Source organism: Pseudopipra pipra, chromosome 2, assembly GCF_036250125.1.
Source record: "Pseudopipra pipra isolate bDixPip1 chromosome 2, bDixPip1.hap1, whole genome shotgun sequence".
NCBI lineage: Eukaryota > Metazoa > Chordata > Aves > Passeriformes > Pipridae > Pseudopipra > Pseudopipra pipra.
Window position 1 is genome coordinate 10,768,709 of NC_087550.1, and position 19,392 is coordinate 10,788,100.

Sequence of the window (19,392 nt, forward strand, 5' to 3'; positions counted from 1 at the left end):
AGAGTCCCTGAATAAGCCATATGTTTTCATGTAGGTTTACATGTTAAATCAGTGTTTCACAGAATGTGGCTTTTGCCCTTGGATAAAGTTAAGCTTGCAGGTGGGATGAGGGACATCTACATGTCTGGGGGCCCTCAACAAAAAGTAAACTTGGATTCAGCATTATGTATCTGTGACTCCTTACTGCCAAGGAATTTCAGTTGTTCCAGGAGGTTAATATGATTTACAGAATTAGGAAAGCATTCTGCTTTACCTACGAATTTCTCTTCGTACAGAAATGTCATGAAAAGGCTGATACACCTCAAAATAAAAGCAGTATCAAAATTAGATAGCTAATGTTCCTTCTTATTTACATTAAGTAGACATTGTGGGAGTTAAGTATTTTTAAAGGTATTTTTAAGGTCTGTTAGATTCAGTTGTGGAATGTCTTACTTGTTAGGATAAGTTTTTAAAGACATTACTATATAAGAATTGTAATATATTAATAGTTTGTAAAAATATGTGCATGACAAATAGTGAAATAAATAGCAAGCAAATTGAATGAGATTAATTTGATCCTGTGTTGCTGTTTATTTATAAAAATGCTGTAAATAAGAATAAGTACAATGAGCCTGAATTATAAACCAGCAATGAATCTTACAAATTGTTGAGCTCATGCCAACTGTCTTCTAACAGTAGCTCTGTTTTTAAATGTCATAGCTATAAAAAAACCCCAAGAACAATAAAAAAACCCACAGCATCTTGTCTAAACTAAAGAATGAAGATTTCGTTCAGACTAAGTGGCGGTAGTATGAGTTTTAACAGCCTGTAGATAAAACCTGAAAGTCATCTGTTGTTGGTAGTACTCACCTGGTAGTTATCTGTGGCACTTATTCACTGATATTCAAGATTGCCTTGGTTAAGGATGTGTGGCAAGCACTGTGGCCATGGAGAAGATCAGGTGATCAGGTTGGATCAGCTCTCTTGAGAAGACAGGCTGAGAGTTGAGTTTCAGCCTGGAGAAGGCTTCAGGGAGACCTTATAGGAGCCTCCTAATACTGGAAGAGGGCCTACAAGAAAGCTGGAGTGGGAGACCTCATCACTCCCTACAACTCCCTGAAAGGAGGTTGGATCCTGGTGGGGGTCGGTCTCTTCTCCCAGGCAACCAGCAGCAGGACAAGAGAGCACAATCTTAAACTGTGCCAGGAGAGGTTTAGGTTGGATATTAGGAAGAAATTTTTTACAGAAAGAGTGATCAGACATTGGAATGGGCTGCCCAGGGAAGTGGTGGATTCACCATCTCTGGAGGTTTTGAAGATGAGACTGGATGTGGCATCAGCACCATGGTCTGGTAACCATGGCAGGGTTGGATCAAGGGTTGGACTTGATGATCTCAGAGGTCTTTTCCAACCTGATTGATTCAATGATTCTATGACTTCTTGGAAGGTCATGCAGTGACAGGGCAAGGGGGAATGGCTTTAAACTGAAGGAGGATATGTTTAGTTTGGGTATTAGGAAGAAATTCTTTACTGTGAGGGTGGTGCAGGTTACCCTGAGAAGTTGTGGATGACCCATCCCTGGAAGGGGTTTGAGCAACCTGGTCTAGTGGAAGGTGTCCCTGCTCATGGCAGAGGAGTTGAACTGGATGATCATTTAAGGTCCCTTCCAACAGAAACTATTCTGTGATTCTAACACAGTATGTGCAGCCAGTGAGTAATTCCACACCCAAAGACTGCAAGTGTCAAAAGTGAAGCAGAAGTTCAGGACGTGCAGATTGGCATAGCTAATTCTGAAGTTAAATAAAGGTTATACTCGCATATCACTTATTTCTTTCTACACCTGGGAGTTTCAATATTCCTAGTTATGTGTAGATCACTTGACAAATTGACTGTTTCTTTTGTAATGGAAGATCATGTAAGTATAAACTATTAGGTAGAATTGCCTCCTGAAAGTTACTGGATCTTTAGTGGTAGATCACTAGAGTCAAAGGCAACTAAAAGGGGAGAAGACTGAAATGAATGTTGCAGGTGTTGAATCCTCTTTTAATTATCCTTAAGGCATAATTTTTTTGTTATATTTCTTTTTTTTTTTTAATAGGGTATAACTGTGTCCAGCTGATGGCTATTATGGAACATGCATACTATGCCAGTTTTGGTTATCAGGTCACAAGTTTCTTTGCAGCATCAAGGTAGGTTTAAGTACTTCAGCATCTGTTCTTTTACCTTCTTTCCCATCCACTGAAATCAGTATCTCTGTATGTGTGTTTGCAAGGGAGTGTTTAATGGAAAGTAATGGCTTAGGTATTTGCTCAAGCTTACTCTTAAATCTGAAATCAATTTGGCACAGTGATCAGCTGCTCTGTGAAACACTTTGTACGGGATACAAACAAAAAGATTATAAGTAACTTCAGCTGTCATAGCATATTCAGGGTAATCCACCTTCAGCAGTCTTTATGCATGGGTTTTGTGCTGTGGAATTCTTGGCAGTAGCAAACAGGATGTGTAGGGCATTCTTTTCTGACAAACAGAACTATACACTGCTTGCTCCTAATGCACTTGATTAAAATCATGGCTCTGTGTGTTCTGTAGGAACTTTTTCCTGCGTTTGTAACAGGCTGTGCTTAGGTTTGAGGCCTTGGGTGAAAATTGCTGATAAACATGAATTCACGTTCGATATTAAATAGAAGTTTAAAGTTACATCAGTTTTTATACTGAATTTGATGTATTAATAGATTAAAATGGAAGAATAAAACAATCTATTTCCGCAAAACATTTTTATAATGAAAAATTGCTTAAGTAGTAGCTATTACTTACAACCTAACATTTTAAGAGGCTGAAAAAATAACCTGTGTGATGAAGGACTGCTGGCTTCGATGTAGTTTGCTTGATTAGTGTTGGGCATTGGCAGCGTAAGTCCCGATTTGTACAACTCCTAACACGTCCCATGTTGATGCTGCAGCCGCTATGGAACTCCAGATGACCTGAAGGAGATGATTGACGTTGCTCACTCCATGGGCATCACGGTTCTGCTGGATGTCGTGCACAGCCACGCCTCCAAAAACTCGGAAGATGGTCTCAACCAGTTCGATGGGACGGATTCCTGCTTCTTCCATTCCGGTTACAGAGGGAACCACCAGCTCTGGGACAGCAGGCTCTTTGACTATGCAAAGTAGGTATAAAATGGCACTTCAGCTGTGGTAGTGGTTATTATTTCTTACCAGTTCTATTAAAACTACACTATTTGCCAAATAAAGTCAGTTGAGTTGTTTAGCAGTTACAATATGTGGAATTAAATTCCTCTCCTTGTCTAAACACCTAAAATCTAACACTAAATGATAGTGTTGAGGTTTCATTATTCCTCTGTCATCTATGTCATCAATATGTGCATATTATGCACCATGTGCATTGTATGTATTACATAATGGTGTAAGTATATATTATATATTTTTTTTATTTTACATTATTTATATGTATAGATGCCTATTTAAATATTTAATATATATGGATATGTATTATATAATAATATTATTGTATGCTTTATTTATGCATTATAAAATAGATTTGTATTTTCAGATTATATGTAATATGCTTTTATATAAAAATAAAAGGATGAGAAGAGATGAAGAAAAACTTGTAAGCTCTGGAAACTTATTGTCAGATTGTCAGGTTGTTGAAATATAGGAAAAGTTTCCCCCTAGGACAATTAGCTCCATTCCAAAGAGCTTCCAGAGGTCAATCAACAGTTAATACAGAGCAGGGGTCGTGTTCAGTAGACAGTTTGAGATCCAGTTTGGACACACTTAATTACCTGGTATAAATATAGTGTGTGTCAATATGCCTATTAAACCCAGATGATTATTAACATTTAATATTGTTTACTGTGTATTCTCTGAGGTATTGAGGCTGAGGAGATTGATGTTGTATGCTGAATATTTCAGTGGCTTAAAAGGAGAAACAGACACAGGCAGCCAGCTTGTTTCAGTCTTCTCACATTTTTACATGTTTGTTCATCCCTGAACCACCTTGATTCCTCCCTTTCCTTGTCTTTGATTCTTCCCTGAAACATTCCACAATCAGTTTTGCATAACTTCACAATCTCCTTAAAGCATGCCTTAATAAATTCTATACAGCATCACTCACTTATTCCAGGATAAATTCTTATTTTTTTTTCCCCCTTGAGATGCATGATAATCTGGTTTGACCTTTTTATCAATTGCAAAGTTCTGGTTTAACCCTTTCACGGTTACACTGGAGTGGTTCCTGTAGTAGCTCAATCACTCAGCATCTGTGGAGTTCTGGTCTCTTGTTATTCTGTCAGTTGTGAGGTTTTGTGGGCTGCAAGTTTCTCCCGTCTTTCTCCCTCACTTGCATTGAATTGCCATGAACTGGATATGTCAAACATTGCACTATTGCAGAAGTCATAGCATGGGCCAGTCATGTAATGGAAACTCATGCAGGGTAACTGATTTTCAAATAAACCAGGTGACCAGTGTGAAAAGTGGTCTTTTTGTGGTCTATAGTGCATCCTATGCACTATATTAGTTAATGGGATAAGCTGTTCTTTATTTACTTGGGACAATTTAACAGAATAATTCAGGGGGACTTTCTGAATTGGGATTTTAATTATTATAAAAAATGCATTTCAGCATGTTTAATAATTTTCTGAGTTACTTCCTGTTAATCTTTAAGTTCATATTCCACTAAATTGTATTTCAGATGATCTCAAAGTTTTAATATGAATATAGTAGTGTTGCACACTTTATTTCATTTGATACCTATGTATAATTTAATGTGTAGTACTGACTTCTCTAGTGAGAAAATAAATGCAATTGAAATATGGACTTTTCTCTGTTCCAAGCAGAGGCAGGTTCTTCCTGCCAGGAAAATAAAGTGATGCTGGTATTGAGTGCATGGAAGGACTTATAAATGAGAGGACCAAGAAGCTGCTTTCTAGGTAGCACTTAGCAATGTTAAGCATTTGTTCAGGACTGAAGAACTACCTCTTTAGGTCTGTTTGGTCAGTGAGATGCACCTGTACTTGTTGGGGGGGGACACTGATGTGTCATAACTTTTCATCCTGTGCAACTGGAGTAGATGCCAGACTGAATGCTGGAAAGGGGAAGTGGTAAGAGCTGTGAGGGGATGAGGTGAGATTAGGAAATAGCAAAGACCAGAGAAATTTAGTCTCTGCACTGCGTGACTGAGGGTCCTTTCCCATCCCCTGCCCTCTAGTGAAATCCAGCAACAAATTTCAGTTTCCTTTTTTAGACTTTTGTGAAAACCTTTCCTTCCCCTTCAAGCACAGGAAGCTGTGAACTGTTTCTAGTCATTAAGGACTTCTTTCCTCGTAATATCTGAAACACTAAATATTTTGTGTGTGTTTATAGTAAAATTTTAAGGCTTAAAATGTATAACCATCATGTTCATTTTAAGTTACTCAAACCCGATTAAAAAATAGTTTGATTTTTTCCCGGGGTTTCGTGTGTGCAAGTCCCAAGCAAAATTGTGAAAGAATCGGAACTGACACTTCATTGCAAATGTTATTTATTTTTTTTTTCCATTTAGACTGTATTGACATGCTGCTAATTTCCACACCAGTGAATGAGCAGCTCTAGTCTGGAAGAGGGGAGTGTAAAAATCTGAGGCAGACTCAAGTTGCTGGCAGGTGTTGCAAATTTGCTGAAAATAGAGGACACCAAACACAGTCTCTTGAATGGTCTACAGAAAAGCTTACTTGCTGAGAGAAATTTCTCGAGCTAATATGGGCTTCTGTCCTGTACAGTGCTTGTACTAAATCCCTTTCCTTCTGTAGTGGGAAGAACTGTTAAATCCACAGGTACTTAAACATCAAATGCAAAGAATGCTCAATTCACTTTGGAATTGAGAGAAACTAATTCTCTGCCACGAAAGAGATTAAGGAACAATTGCTTTATCAGTTTAGTCTGTCTACATTTTCTTTGAAAGCCAAGATGTAAGTAAATTTATCTCACAGCATGTGCAAGATTATTCAGCTGTCTGCAAAAGGGACTGTGAATACTTACTGTAACAGAATGTGACAAAAAATCTATATCCATGCAAAAAAAAAAAGGTATTATATGCCTGATGTATTTTAAATACTATTTTATAGTAAATTTTATATAAATTGAGATTAGATCCAAGCAAAGCAACAGTAAAACTGTTCAAAGGACAACTTGGATTTTGTATCTTGCACTATAGTGCTACTTAAAAAGGTGAAAGCATGTTTTTGTATTTAATTTTTTTAATCTGTGTTCATACAAGTGGTGTATAAACAGGGAGCTTTTCTGTAAGTTTTGAGCAGCAGCTTAAAATTTGCTGTTCATGGTGTCACGGGAGAATAAAACCTCGATTTCATTGAAATGAGAATTTGCAGGTAAGATAAATGGACAAGTAAAAGATTATATTCTGCTTAACTCTTTTCAATAAAAATACTATAAATTGTGCTTTAAAATCAACCAAAATATACAGAAATAAACTTTTACTTTCATAATTTCCATAATTTTTGCACATTTTTGAATTTTTCTAAAATCTGGGTCCTGGGTGGTTTTTTTTTTCCCCTCAAATGCCAGTTTGGTGAATCTTAGTCTCCTTCATCTCCATCCCTGGCTATGTCTGTGTCCATCCCCCAGCCCCTCCCTCCCTCAGCAACCAACCCAAAAACCAGAATCACAAAGTTTAACTGAGAATTGCAGTTGATTTCATTTTTTTTTTTTTAATTACCACAGGCTCTGGACCTGTACTCTAGTTGGCACTGTCTAGTTAATTTTGTAGTAAATCAATTGTCTCTATTATGTTCCTGTTTAAGGCAGCTCGCTTAAAATACCTGCAAAACACCCTCCCATCTTAAGCAAGGATTCTGCTCATAATTAATTTTGCAAAAGCTAACTATAACAATTTATTTTCTTACTAAAATCATATTCAAAGGTTATTCAGCTGCCAAGTTCATTAAAAGTGATGCTGTAGACTCTGGAGACCAGGTGGGATCACAACTAGAGTGGTTGATTGTGTTTTGATTTAAATTTATTTCTCCAAATAGCAAATGTGTCTAAAATACTAATCAGGCAAAACAATTTAAAAATAATTGAGAACAAGATATTACCTAGCAAAGATAAGGGTTTGCTTTTTTTTTTCCCCCAAGTGCTATGTAAATAGAATGTCTAAATGATGCTGCCTTTCTAGACTTACTGAGGTCTGAATGTATTGTTTTTATTTTTAAGTCTCTTCCTGTTTTCTCCTTAGACTTTGTTAGATCCTATTATGTCCTAATCCAATTATAAATGTCAATAGGTACACTGATATATTTCTGTGAGCCTTTAGGAATAGTAGTAGAAGTAAAACTCAGAACTCATGTGATGCCCTGAATTTTGTTTGGTTTGTGGGGTTTTTTGGGGGAGGGGGTGGTTTGTTTAGTTGTTTTGTTTTTTTTTTCTTAGTACTGTGACCCTTTTCAACTGAGCACTTAGCCAAAATTTTAAGTTCTTGCACATTCTAGGAGGTAAATTTGGCACAAAAGTCAGAAGTTGATTTACATTCTGGTTTTGTTTTTGATTAGTACAGCTTTCTTGAGTGCAGCAGTATGATCAGTAAGAGATAATGTTGGTTACAAGGTTTTGGGGCCAGCACGTGTCCTGGCATCTCCTTTGGGGCTTTTTGGTGCCTTGCTTTCAAGGTTTTTTTTTTAGATTGGATTTTGTGTCCATACCTTGGGGTTTAAAAATCATAACTAAGCTATACAGTGGGAGAAATCCCTGCTTTTATTTAGCCTTTTCTTCCTCCTTCAGTTTTATGAAGTGTCAAGTGATGTCCCTGCCAAGTGTGCTTTGAAACGGGTTTAGAGTATAAATGTTTTGTCCCTCAAGCCACAATTTTTACATCAGGGCAACAGATGACTTGCTAGTCCCCTGCTGCCTAACCAGATGTTCTCTCCAGCTCACTCTTCTAAACTGTTGGGGGAACAGGTGATCATAACTCTGTCCTTTCTTTTTTTTTTTTAATAGTTTTTCTTAAGGTGGGTTATAAAGTACCATAGCTCAGAAACTGCTTTTAACCCCACTTTCAGTGCAGCAGCATGTGTTAGTTCTGGTTAAGGTGGCCTGTTCCCCAGCTTGCCCCTCCAGAGTGGTGTGGGTCAACTGGGGCTTTTCTTCCCTGTCCCGTGGCCCGGCCCCATGGGGGTATCTTGGCTGCTCTCTTGCATGTAGAATGACACAGTGCTCCTATGTTTGGTTGCCGAGACTCTGACTTCTTCTGCCACCCAGTGTTTAAATCCTTCATTGACCTCATGCTGTATTTTAAGGGGGAGAAAAGGTCCTCTGATGTCCTCTTTGCTTTGGGATCTGACTCCTTAAAGACATGTCGATCTTCCAACATCTTCAGCACCCCCTATTGAGGGCAGTGTTTAGTTTCTCCTTAAACAGCTGTTCTTCACCTGAATTGTTTTTCTTTCTTCTGATTGCCAACTTTCCACATCTTTGTCTGCTGCTGATGAAATGTTATTAGTAGGTGGAAAGAATTGGAAAATACATCTTTCAGGGTTTGGTATTTGTTCAACAGGGCTAGGCTCATAATTCTCCTATAAGGATAGCTGTCCAGAATTTGTTTATGTTTTAAGGAGCCTACAATTCAACGATGACCTCTTCTAAATATCTGTGGAAGTGAAAGCTTGTTGCCTTATTTGGGAGCATCCCCGTGGATTGTAGCAGTCAGTTTGCAGGATGAAATGAATATGCTGTTATTCTTATCACTTGCACTGTTAGCATTTTAAATAGCTATAAGCTCTATGAAGCACCACACTATTAGGTGCCTTGCCTAACCTAAGATTGAATTTAAGCAAAGTGGGACATCAGCATGAGTTACAGAATGCAGATAACAAGCTATGGGTGTTCTTACCATCTGTCTCGGGGTCACTTTGTTCATGCATGTTTTAGAGTGCAAACATGGTACCGCTTGACCACAAACTTAATTAACACACACAAAGAATAAGTAGGATTTAAAAACTGTCAGTACACTCATTGCTTCCAAAATGACACCTGAAGAGACCCTGCTGGCCAGGAAGCATCAGTAAGGTGGGAGGAAGGAAACTGCCACTACTTGTAGCAGACCTTTGATGGTACTGGGTTATCTTCTTTGCTGTTTTGCACCTTTCCATGTTTTCCCTTTTGAATCCTAGAGTTCCTAACAAACCTGTCTGTCTGTAACTTTACCTTTCCTACCTGTTCTGAGAGTTCTGACAGTTCTAATCTAAAGACTTTTTTTCAGTTTTCTCTCAACTAAGCAATTTCCTTATAGGCTTAAACTACGCAGGTTTTGGGACACAATTGATCCCCTAGAATGGAGAGGAGGAGAGGGAAATCCAGCAGGGGAAGATTACAGAAGGTTCAGTGAATCATATGGGAAAGAGTTGACTTCCCAGAGTGTAAGGGCTGAAGTGCAGCTTCTGAGGATTTAGTAAGGTGCAGGTGACCTTTTTCCACCTGCGTTCGGGCACTAGTAATGACATCCAGTGGCATGCCATGTTTGCCACAAATATTGGAGAGATATTTTGGCCATAATTCCACCTGGATTAAAGGCAATGCAGTTGCCAATGAGCCAGACTCTCAGTCATTTGATATCTTTTTAGTTTATTGTTGGCTCTACGGTAATTACAGTAGGAACAGGGAGGTAAATTGTGTTTTGTGATGTAAAACATTCAGCTATGCTGATTTTAATTCATTTCCTGCCAGTCTTCCTCCACTAAATTAGTTTAGGAAAGCTCTGTATTTAAAGATCCCCATAATATACATTGCAATTTCATTTGGCTGGCAAAGATTATTTCTTAAAGACTGATTTAAGGAAGCACTGCTTGTAGTGTAATACTGAGACTTTTATTCCTCCCCCAATTCTCATAAATGTAATTATTTTGATTACGGATTGACTTTAAAAACGTTGCTTGCTTATGTCCTTAGCAGTCACCTTCTGCTGACTGGACTTTGATGGTGACTGTGAGAGCATAAAAGTACTTTGTAAAGTTTAAACCTTAAAGTTTAAGACCTAAAGGTCTTAAGTCTGAAAATATTTGTTTCTGTTCTCTTCTAAGTAATAGTTGTGAATGTTAGCAAGTGAACACTTACAAATATGGGGCCAATGCAGTTAATAAATTGCCTTTTTGAAGGGAATGAGTACTGAAAGCATTAATGGAAGGGATGATATATAGAAACTTCCTGCAATGTAATTGGAAAAATTAAAATAATAGTGCAAAAAAAAGTTCCAGCCATAAGCATGTGATTTATAGTATATGAAGTCTAGACCTGCTATAGAGTTGCTTTAATTTTTTAATTAAACATTCATGTAGAAGCTGAATTGTCTTACTGCACTTAGATTAATATAACAGACTGGGAGGCTTTAAATCTGTAGTTGCTCTAAAACTCCGAACTTCTTATAAGACTGTGGGTAACTTTCTTTGAAGTGTCCAGTTTCCCATATTAACCTCCAGTGTAGCAATCACAGCTTTTTGTGGTTTCAAAAATGTAGCTGTACAAAAAGTGGTATAGCAATAAAGCAATATATTGATATGTGAAGGAAAGGCACACATTTTGAAATATAGAGGTGACCACTTGTAGCCAATAAAATTCAATCATATCTTGAATAGTTGCAGCCACTCTTTCCTGGCGTCGATTATGGTATTTTGATAAAGATCTAAAATCAGACGAGATTCAACACACTGCAGAGAAAAATTTTGCATCAATCTTAATGCAATAATGATCTTTCATTTGGTAATCCACACCTGATTGACAACTTTCACAGCATTCTTAAATGATTGCTGCAACAGCAGCAGGTTACACGAGCAGTGTCTGTTGTGAATAGAAGATTGTGCTGGGGAAAACAGTGATGGCTGTATAAGTTTGAGATGAGGAAGAGGTTTTAAAGAATCCACAAATGAAATGGGGGGTGTTGACTTTCTTCTAACAGGGTTTCATCCAAAGAACTTCAAGGCTGGATGAAAATTAGGCATGGTACTGCTCATGGCAGGGAAAGAAGATGGGGTCATTAAGACAATTGTTTGGTTTTTTTTCCCCTGATTCTAGTGTGTGCATGTTGTATAATGTAGAGAACCACTGGAAATCCAGTTTTTGAAAGCTCACTGGAGAGAGAAAGAAAATCCATAACAGGGAGCAAAACAATTAACATCTGTGTCTACAAAGTAGAAAACAACAAACTACCAAAATGCTACGGCATTTCCAAAAGTTAGTAGTGTGTGCATGGCCAACAGGTCAGAAATAATCTGCAAATAATCACGTTGACCTGCTGTATTACTTACAGTTTTGAAAGGAGTTTTCTTGAGGAATGCCATTTCATGGGCTAGCATAAGGACTAAGTTCCTGTCCCTCGAAGTTGATTGAAGCTGAGGATGGAGATCAGTGCAGACAACAGAGCTGGCCAGGCTTGTTGCTTCATGTGGTGGCTGTCTCTGTCCTGCCAAATTGCTTCCTAGCTGTAGTCACTGACTGAGATTCAGCTTTGGATGGGACTGTGGTGATACTTTGATGAAAGTTAGGGAGTATTTTTAAGGACTCACTCAGCTGTATGTGAATGTTCTCTGCAGGGATTATTTAAATGCCAACATGACTTTGGAACTGATGTGTTATTGAGAGAAATTTTATTGGAGTTCATACTTACGAAATGATTGGTGAAATTGTAAAGAAGGTAAAAAAAAAAACCTGGTTCTACTCTTCCCATTATAAGAGTACTGGATGGACAGAGAACAGCTGTTGCTGATCTTTCTTCTAGGTTCTGTTCTGGCTGGTACAATTAACAGGACAAGTCTGAAGAACTGAAATAGTGTATCATGTCAAATGTGTCTTAATGAATAAGGAAAACACTGTATTAAAAGCTTTATCCCTGGGAACAGGGATATTGTTCTAAACAGTGAATTGTTCTAAACTAGGTCTGGAAAAAGAATTCTTTTTTTTTTTTTTTTTTTTAAAGCATACTACACTAGATTTGCTTGGCTGTTTTCCCCATGCATTTTCTTTGGGCAGTTCCCTATAAAAAGGTAGCTTCAAAGAATTCTCTCTAGTTTGCCACAACAGTTGCAATCAAACATCTGTTTCTCCTGGTTCATACCTGTATCTCTTCTCTGATTAGATCTATATGTATGTGTCTGTATTACAATTCCTTGTGGTCTCTTGAAAATTGCTATAAATTTCTTCAGAAAGAAAAGGAATTCATTGCCCTCATTATTAGTTATTAGGTTAGATAGTTGACAGAACTTTTTCTATGTTATTCTAGTACAGTTAACTTTCCTCTTATTTCAGAGAGAGAAGCAAGGGTGCAAGTAATACTTTGTAGACCTTACTCCTTTTGATTTCTTTAGTCTTAATTATTGGGCAGTAAGTCCTGTCAAGTGTAGTTTTAAGGATAGATACATGAACAAATAAACAAGAATGAAAAAGCACATCCACATGTAATAAGTCACTAGTATATGTTGTAGTAATTTTCTTTTGTAGATGACTCAGTTTGTTCAAACAGAGCTGAGAATGATGTTCACTGGAGAATTAAGTAAAAGTATGGATTTTTGGTATCTATAATATATTTATTAATTGCACTCAGGCTATTTAGCTGAGTTTATCTATTAAAGGACTTCACAATGAGGAAAAGAATGCTCTTTGCTGTCATTATTTTTATTCTATATTCCTTTTGAGATGTGTAAAGAAAGTAAAGTAATGACTGTTGTCACCTGCCTGATTAAATAAACACATTTCTTGGCTGGAGGGATTTACGTAGACACCACAGAATTTGTTACTTCATGATGTGGAGTAAAGCCATATTCCTTTCACCCTGTCAGAATGAGCATCCAGCTCAGCCAGACCCAGGGCCTGTGTTTTTAACTTAGAAAAATTCAGAGATTGGCATTTTCATTTGATACCTTTGATCAAGGCGTGAGTTTTTAAAGCACATTTTGGCACAGGCTTATTAGTTGCACTATATCTAAGTTTTCAAAGACAGTTCTCTAGTACAGTAAGTAAAAGAGAAATTGATGTCTTCTGAAGAAAGAATCCATTCATTATTAAACCACAATTGGAAATAAAATCATCCCTCCGAGTACTATTCAGTTGAGATATTTGTGTTGGTCAATGTTCATTTTCATATCCTGACCTTTAGCAAGCAGGTGGAGGCAGTGCTAAATTCCCCCTTGTCTTCCCTCTTCTCCCCTGAAGGGAAAAAGAAAAAAAGGAGGAAAAAACCATTTCAGTTATTGTTTCATTTATTAAGGCACCGAATTAGTCAGAATGGGAAATAATTAGAATAATAAATAATAATAATAAATAGAATTGTTCACTCAAAGGAAATATGCTATATACTTTATTGCTTCATGTGCCAAGTTTGTCTGAAAGAATGACCTTTTGAGGTTGTAAAAGTAGTCACAGCTACAAGCCAAAAATATTTCTTATCCTGAACCATGTAATTTAAATTTAATGGATTTCTTTTAATTTATTTAATTTGAAATGGATTTGGCTTGGACTTAATTCAACTTGTACAGAAACAAGTACTTAAAGTTGGTGTTTAAATTAAGGAAATAAATAGCATAATCTTTCAAATTGCTAAATATGCAGTTGATTTTAGGGACAACAGGAATAGGTCAAATTCCTTTTTCTTGTTGAAATTTAACTCTTGGCATGAGATTCTCTAGATAGTGTCTATGTTCAAGGAACTGGTGAATTGGAGTAAACAGTCAACCAAACATATTTTTTGGATAAAAAAAACATCCCAAAAGATTTCCACTGCTATATCTCCCCCTGGTTCTGGATTTGAGTGTTTAGTGTTTATTACTCTGGATTTTTAGACTTTATTCACTACCCTGAAATCTGAAATTCTGTATTTGTCTTCCTACAAATTAACTGGGGGCTTAAGTCTCATAGATGATTCACAAAGTGAGTGCTTTTTGAGAAAGAAAAAGGTGAACTACAAAACACTAAAATTTACATTGTTTTCAGGCTTCCTTTGCCACCACCTTCTTGGATAAGGGCATTGGAAAAGATGAAAAATCTACTTTGACTATGTTATAAGAAATTCCAGGGTAATTATTTTGTCATTGGGTTAAGTGGGGAGGAAACTGAAAGTCTATCAAGAAATGGATAAATTGAAACAACTTTAAGCTGGATGTTCTTTCTAACCCTTATCCAGCATTGGCTAACAAAGCTAGTGGCAGAAAGTAGAGTGAAATAGCATTCTTATAAACTAATTAATTGTACACTGGAAAGAGTGAATGTTCTGCAGGTTGCATCTCCAGTTGCTCTTAGCACAGAGCCATCTTCACCCAAATTTGGAAAAACAGAAAAATTTGATTGGAGCCCAAGATATGAGCAACTCATTTGCCTGCAGTGCTGAACTGTCACTATATGCAAAGGCAAGCTTGTTTTAAGCTATTTCAGAGAATCTTAGCTTTAGCTTTCTTTGTATTTTATCCTGGCCTAGATAACAAAATTTGTTTTTCTACAAGGTTATGAAGTTTCCACTTCAGGCTTATATTTTAATCAGAAGTTGCCATCATTCTGCTCCTTCTTAAGCCAGGATCAGTAGCAGTTGCCCTGAAATATGATCTGAAATAGGACATACCTGTAATAGTAATGGTTGCTTTCATTTCAATTAAAAATCATGGAACTTCAGGAAAAAACCTTACTGTTAAAAATAAATACATATTTCCAATGTATTAATTATACTGGTAGATTAATACATCCAAATGGAGATAGTAACAAGTGATGTCCCTCAGGAACATGGTGAATTGATGATGTACCTGCCCATGGCAGGTGAGTCAGAACTAGATGATCTTTGAGATCTCTTCCAACTCAAATAACTCTGTAGTTCTGTGATTTAGTATACAAGTTCTAGTGCACTAATCAGATGACATCTTTGAGAAATATAAGTTGATTTTAAAATTATCTAAACTTTCCTTTCCATTGTTGACTTGAAAATGTAAATACAGTACTCAAAGCTTTTTGAAATGCGGAGGAATGTTTTGTTTTTAAACAGTTTTCCAAATAAACTGTAGGCAGTAGAATATGCTTTTTGTAATTTATATCTAATAGAAGGACACTGATTATTCTCTCAATATTTTCAAAGTAATATCAGAGGTTTCCATTGTCACAGTTTAATTTCAGTGAATTGATGGAAATACAACTGAATATGTTTTGGCACAGTATCTTTCCCACCTGTCTTTTGCGGAGCTTACAAATTTGTTGGCTATAGAAAGATAGTGGGTATAATAAAATGTGTTCAGGTAACAGAAGGTTTTAAAATAGGTGTCTAATTCTTGGAAAATAGAATAATGGATAAAACAAAGTATATCTGTGAATCAATAAAAAAAATTTACATTGTAGCTATTTTTGCAAGAGACAACTCAAATAACTTTGCTATATATTTTACTAAACAAAGCTACTGTAACAATACTTATAAATGTGCTTATTGTCCTCATATTAATCTTCATGAAGCACAAATTATATAGTTGAAATGACAGTATCTAGTGGGAAATTGAGATTAAAAACTAGGTGTCTTTGAATATAAACCTGTTTTCCAGTTCTCTTAGATGAAGTATTTGTGAAGCACACAGAAAACATATTTGCAAGTTCACAGCTCTATAGGCACAGCATAATCTGAGCTAATATCTACCTTTAATTACATTTCTGAAGAATGCGACTTCAAAAAGTGCAGCAACGAGGGAAGTGCCGTGCCTGAGAACGGGTTCCTGTTTAATATGAACCCTTTACTTCAGATCTCCTGGGCTGTTTTGTTCGCTCTGCGTTTTGTGCTTGCTGGAAGATGATGGGGACTGAGGCAAGCACGGCTCGGTTTTGCCAGATGGCTGCTTACCCTTGCAGTCATTTCCTGAGTCTTGTGCTGGGAATGATATAAGACAGTTTTCAGGCTCTCTGAACTTTCCACTGGAAGTGGTTTTTCTGTGAAGGTAGGAATTCATTGTACAAACTTTTTGCCCTTCATGCTGAAGTCGGTCACGTAGCTGAGCAGTCTTGTCCCGTGGTGCTGAAAAGAAGGTTTTAGGCTGTATGCAGAGCAGTTGTTTATGCTGAGGAGTAGTAGTGTAAATCTAAGCTTTGTATTAGTTAATATTAGTATAAAGAGAACTTCCCTTAGATCCTGCTTTCCTTTCAGTAGATTACCATTCAGGACATGGAGTCAGTATCTCAGAAGCCTCCTGTGTTCTTTGTACTTGATGATGACTGATAATGAACACTTCTACTCATCTTGAAATTTTCTTCTTCTTCCATGGATTTGGCATTGCTACCAACTGTCTTGTTGGGAGGAAAGGAAGGATAGTCTTTTGGTCAATAAAATACAGACAGGCAAGTAAGTCTTCAGGGGTTCAATGTGCCAGTCTCTGAGGGATTAAAGTAAAAGGATATTCAGATCATATTTTCAAGTAGAAGTCCTAAGATGGTAAAATGCAAGAGCCACCCCCTTTTCAGTCTTCTTATGTGATAATAATTATTCCTTATGAGGTTGGTTTTGCCATTTTAACACAAAAAGTAGCTGACATGCTTTGCTTTTGGATTAATATTTTGATTTGGGATTTTAAAGGTAATTACTTAAAAAAGGTAACCTGTAATAGCATATGGACACTGAATGGTAGATTGATAAGGTTCTGTTAGTGTCTTATTGGTACATATGAACTTGAGCCTTACACCACCACAGCAACTGTGTTCTGGTGTCATCTGTACACAGAAAAGACTTCTCAATAATCAGTGCACTTAACTTTTACAGAAGCAGGTATTTGATGATATGTTTGTACTAATGTTGGAATTTTCTCAAGGCAGAGGTCTGGTCTTGCTTCACTTCTTTAAAGCTTTTACTTGGAAGTTTTCAAGATATTCTCTTTTATGAAGAATTTTACTTCTTTCCTTCTTAAATATCTATTTCTATTCATTAGCATTAGAAAAAAATCCACCCAAATTCAAATTAAACCAGTTTGTATCTTCATTTGAAAGGTACAGGCATGATACTAATGCTTTAAATATTTTAGTGTGTCTGTGCATTTGGTTTTAGACTGACATTCTTGCACTTTGTGTTTACCACCAGCAAAGAGAAGGACTGGTGCTTTGTCAGCTGTAGCTTTAGTTTCTGGGTGTTTGAGGGGGATGGAGTGTGCTCAAAATCCTACCTTGACCTGGGTAGGGGTCACAGCGGCATTTCTGAGCTGCAAATGTCAACCACATTTCTGTTTTGGTTCTTCAGACAGAAGGCTGGGAATGGGAGATCAGGTAGGAAACACCGAGGGAAAGGCAGTGAACCAAACACCACTCCAGTGTCCCTCTGGAGTCTCTTGTGTGAGCATGAATTGAGGAACCAGTATTTTAAAGTAATAAATGAAATTAGGTTTATCGAAAGCACTGTTTCAGGTTTCTAATAAGATGGTTTTGAGACAGTAGAGCTTAAAAAGGTTAACAATTTGCCAGGTAGTTAGTATTTTCGTCACTGCTAATGGAATGAATTGATTTTGAGTGTAATTTTCTTTTCCTATAGAGGGAATATAGAAGTTGAGGATAATTGTTTTCTATTCTTATACATGTATGTAATAGGATACTATTTTGGGGGAGAAAAAACACCTCTCAACAAAGTAGTTAAATAGCTCTTGACACTTGAATCTTCACCATCCCCTTCTCAACTCTGGTACCGTTTTCTGGGTAAAGTTCAGGATAATGGTCTGTTTAAAATCTCAAATCACCTCCTGTGTAGTAGTTTGTAGTCTATTTCTGTACTACATTTAGACTTAATTTGAAAGCAAACCCAGTGTTGAACAGTAAACTACTGTGAAATGCTTGAGATCTCTGGTTAATTATGGAAATCACCAATTGCATAAAATCGTATGCAGATTCTGACAGTACATCTTGAAAGATGTGGTTTAGTTGCATGTTGCAGAATAGTAATTTTTTTTTGTTAATTTGTAGGGTTGATTATACGACTAAACAAATTTAATATTCTCTAAGAAGCTTATTTTCAGAGAATAGAATTTTAAATGATCTCAAAGATTTTCATTTTGTTAGTGTATAATTTACTTGGGTTGAACATAAGTGGTACTAGTGCTAATTTATCCAAATCATAGCTGAAATACATGTAGGCTCTATCAGCACTTTAAAGAGTTTTGTAATTTTATTTTTGATACTTTCTCTATTTTAAATTGTGTGTGCCCTGCAGGCTCTGTTAAAACTGCAGGTAATTGTCTTCGGTACTTACTTTTTTTTTTTTCTATTTACTTAAGGAAACCCTCTGAGCAAAAAGCATCAAGAATATTAAATTTCGTTACAATAAGTACCAACCTGCTTTGCCTCCAAGGCTATTCTTATATTCATGTTTTGCAGAACATAACCTTTACTGAGTAGTATTTGAGTTATTGCTTCCATTTATAGGGCAAATAACTGAATGCTTTATTGGATATTAGTTTACTCTTACCAAGTGTAGGTAGGAGTAGCCTGAAAAATGTAAGCCTCGGACATTGCTGCTCACTTTGATATTTTAAACCCTTATGTAGTCCATAGTTCATTTTGAAGAGAGAATTTTTCTCCTTGTGCAAATGGCATTTCAGTAAAGTCGTGTGAATGCGGGACTGGGGCTCCTTCCACTCGTGTTTGGGAGGAATCAGCTGCCAAGGACACACAGCAGTGTGGTCCCTGGGATCACTCTGGGAGAACCTGCATGAAGGAGAAGGAGTTACCCTCTATCATCTCTCTTTTTCCTAGCCAAAATGTCTGACTATTCATCACTGTTTACCCAGCACATGTTCAGTCACCCCTAATTTAACTGGGTCTTGTATCATCTGTGCCATAACTCCTCAAGGACCTCACTCTATGGTACTGCTTTGCACCAGCAGATGAAGTAGAATTTTGAGGGGGAGAAAAAATTAAAATACTTTCTTGAAGACTTCACAACTCCTGGTTGTATATGAATAAAGGATGTGCTTCCTTCTAAGAAATCATTTTCCCAAAGCAATTGCTGAATAGGAGTCTATAAAGTCTAATAAATGCATATTGCTATGATATTGTTTGCAGCATATTGAATGAAAGTGCTTTGTCCTTGCATAACAGTTGACTTTTGGGGATCAGGATTAATGGTTCCAGAAGGGTATGGCTCTCTAGAATTCCAATTTAAATTAAAATAGAAAATCCTGTGTTTTCAAAGCTTCTGCTCTTGTTTACTCTCAAAAGAAAAACGTGAAAAGCTACATAGCAACCAGTGTTCTGCTTATTGGAATTTTTAAAAAGAAAAGTACAACTGCATAAAACACAATGTATGTTATGTATAAAATATATTAACATTATTATATATATATCTATATCTAAAAACTCGGACTATTTAGTTTGGAGAAAAGAAGGTTCACGGGAGACCTTCTCACTCTAATAGAAACCAG

General features: G+C 36.8%; 1 protein-coding gene across 2 annotated transcripts in view; it reads left to right on the top strand.

The window, feature by feature from the left end:
• The window catches only part of GBE1 (1,4-alpha-glucan branching enzyme 1), a 145,564-nt gene that overhangs the window by 61,823 nt on the left and 64,349 nt on the right, over positions 1–19,392 (top strand). For both annotated transcript variants that reach the window (XM_064643963.1, XM_064643964.1), the window contains exons 6-7: positions 2,077–2,167; positions 2,938–3,147. In XM_064643963.1, the coding sequence (XP_064500033.1) occupies positions 2,077–2,167; positions 2,938–3,147 (301 nt within the window). The remainder of the gene's footprint in view (positions 1–2,076; positions 2,168–2,937; positions 3,148–19,392) is intronic.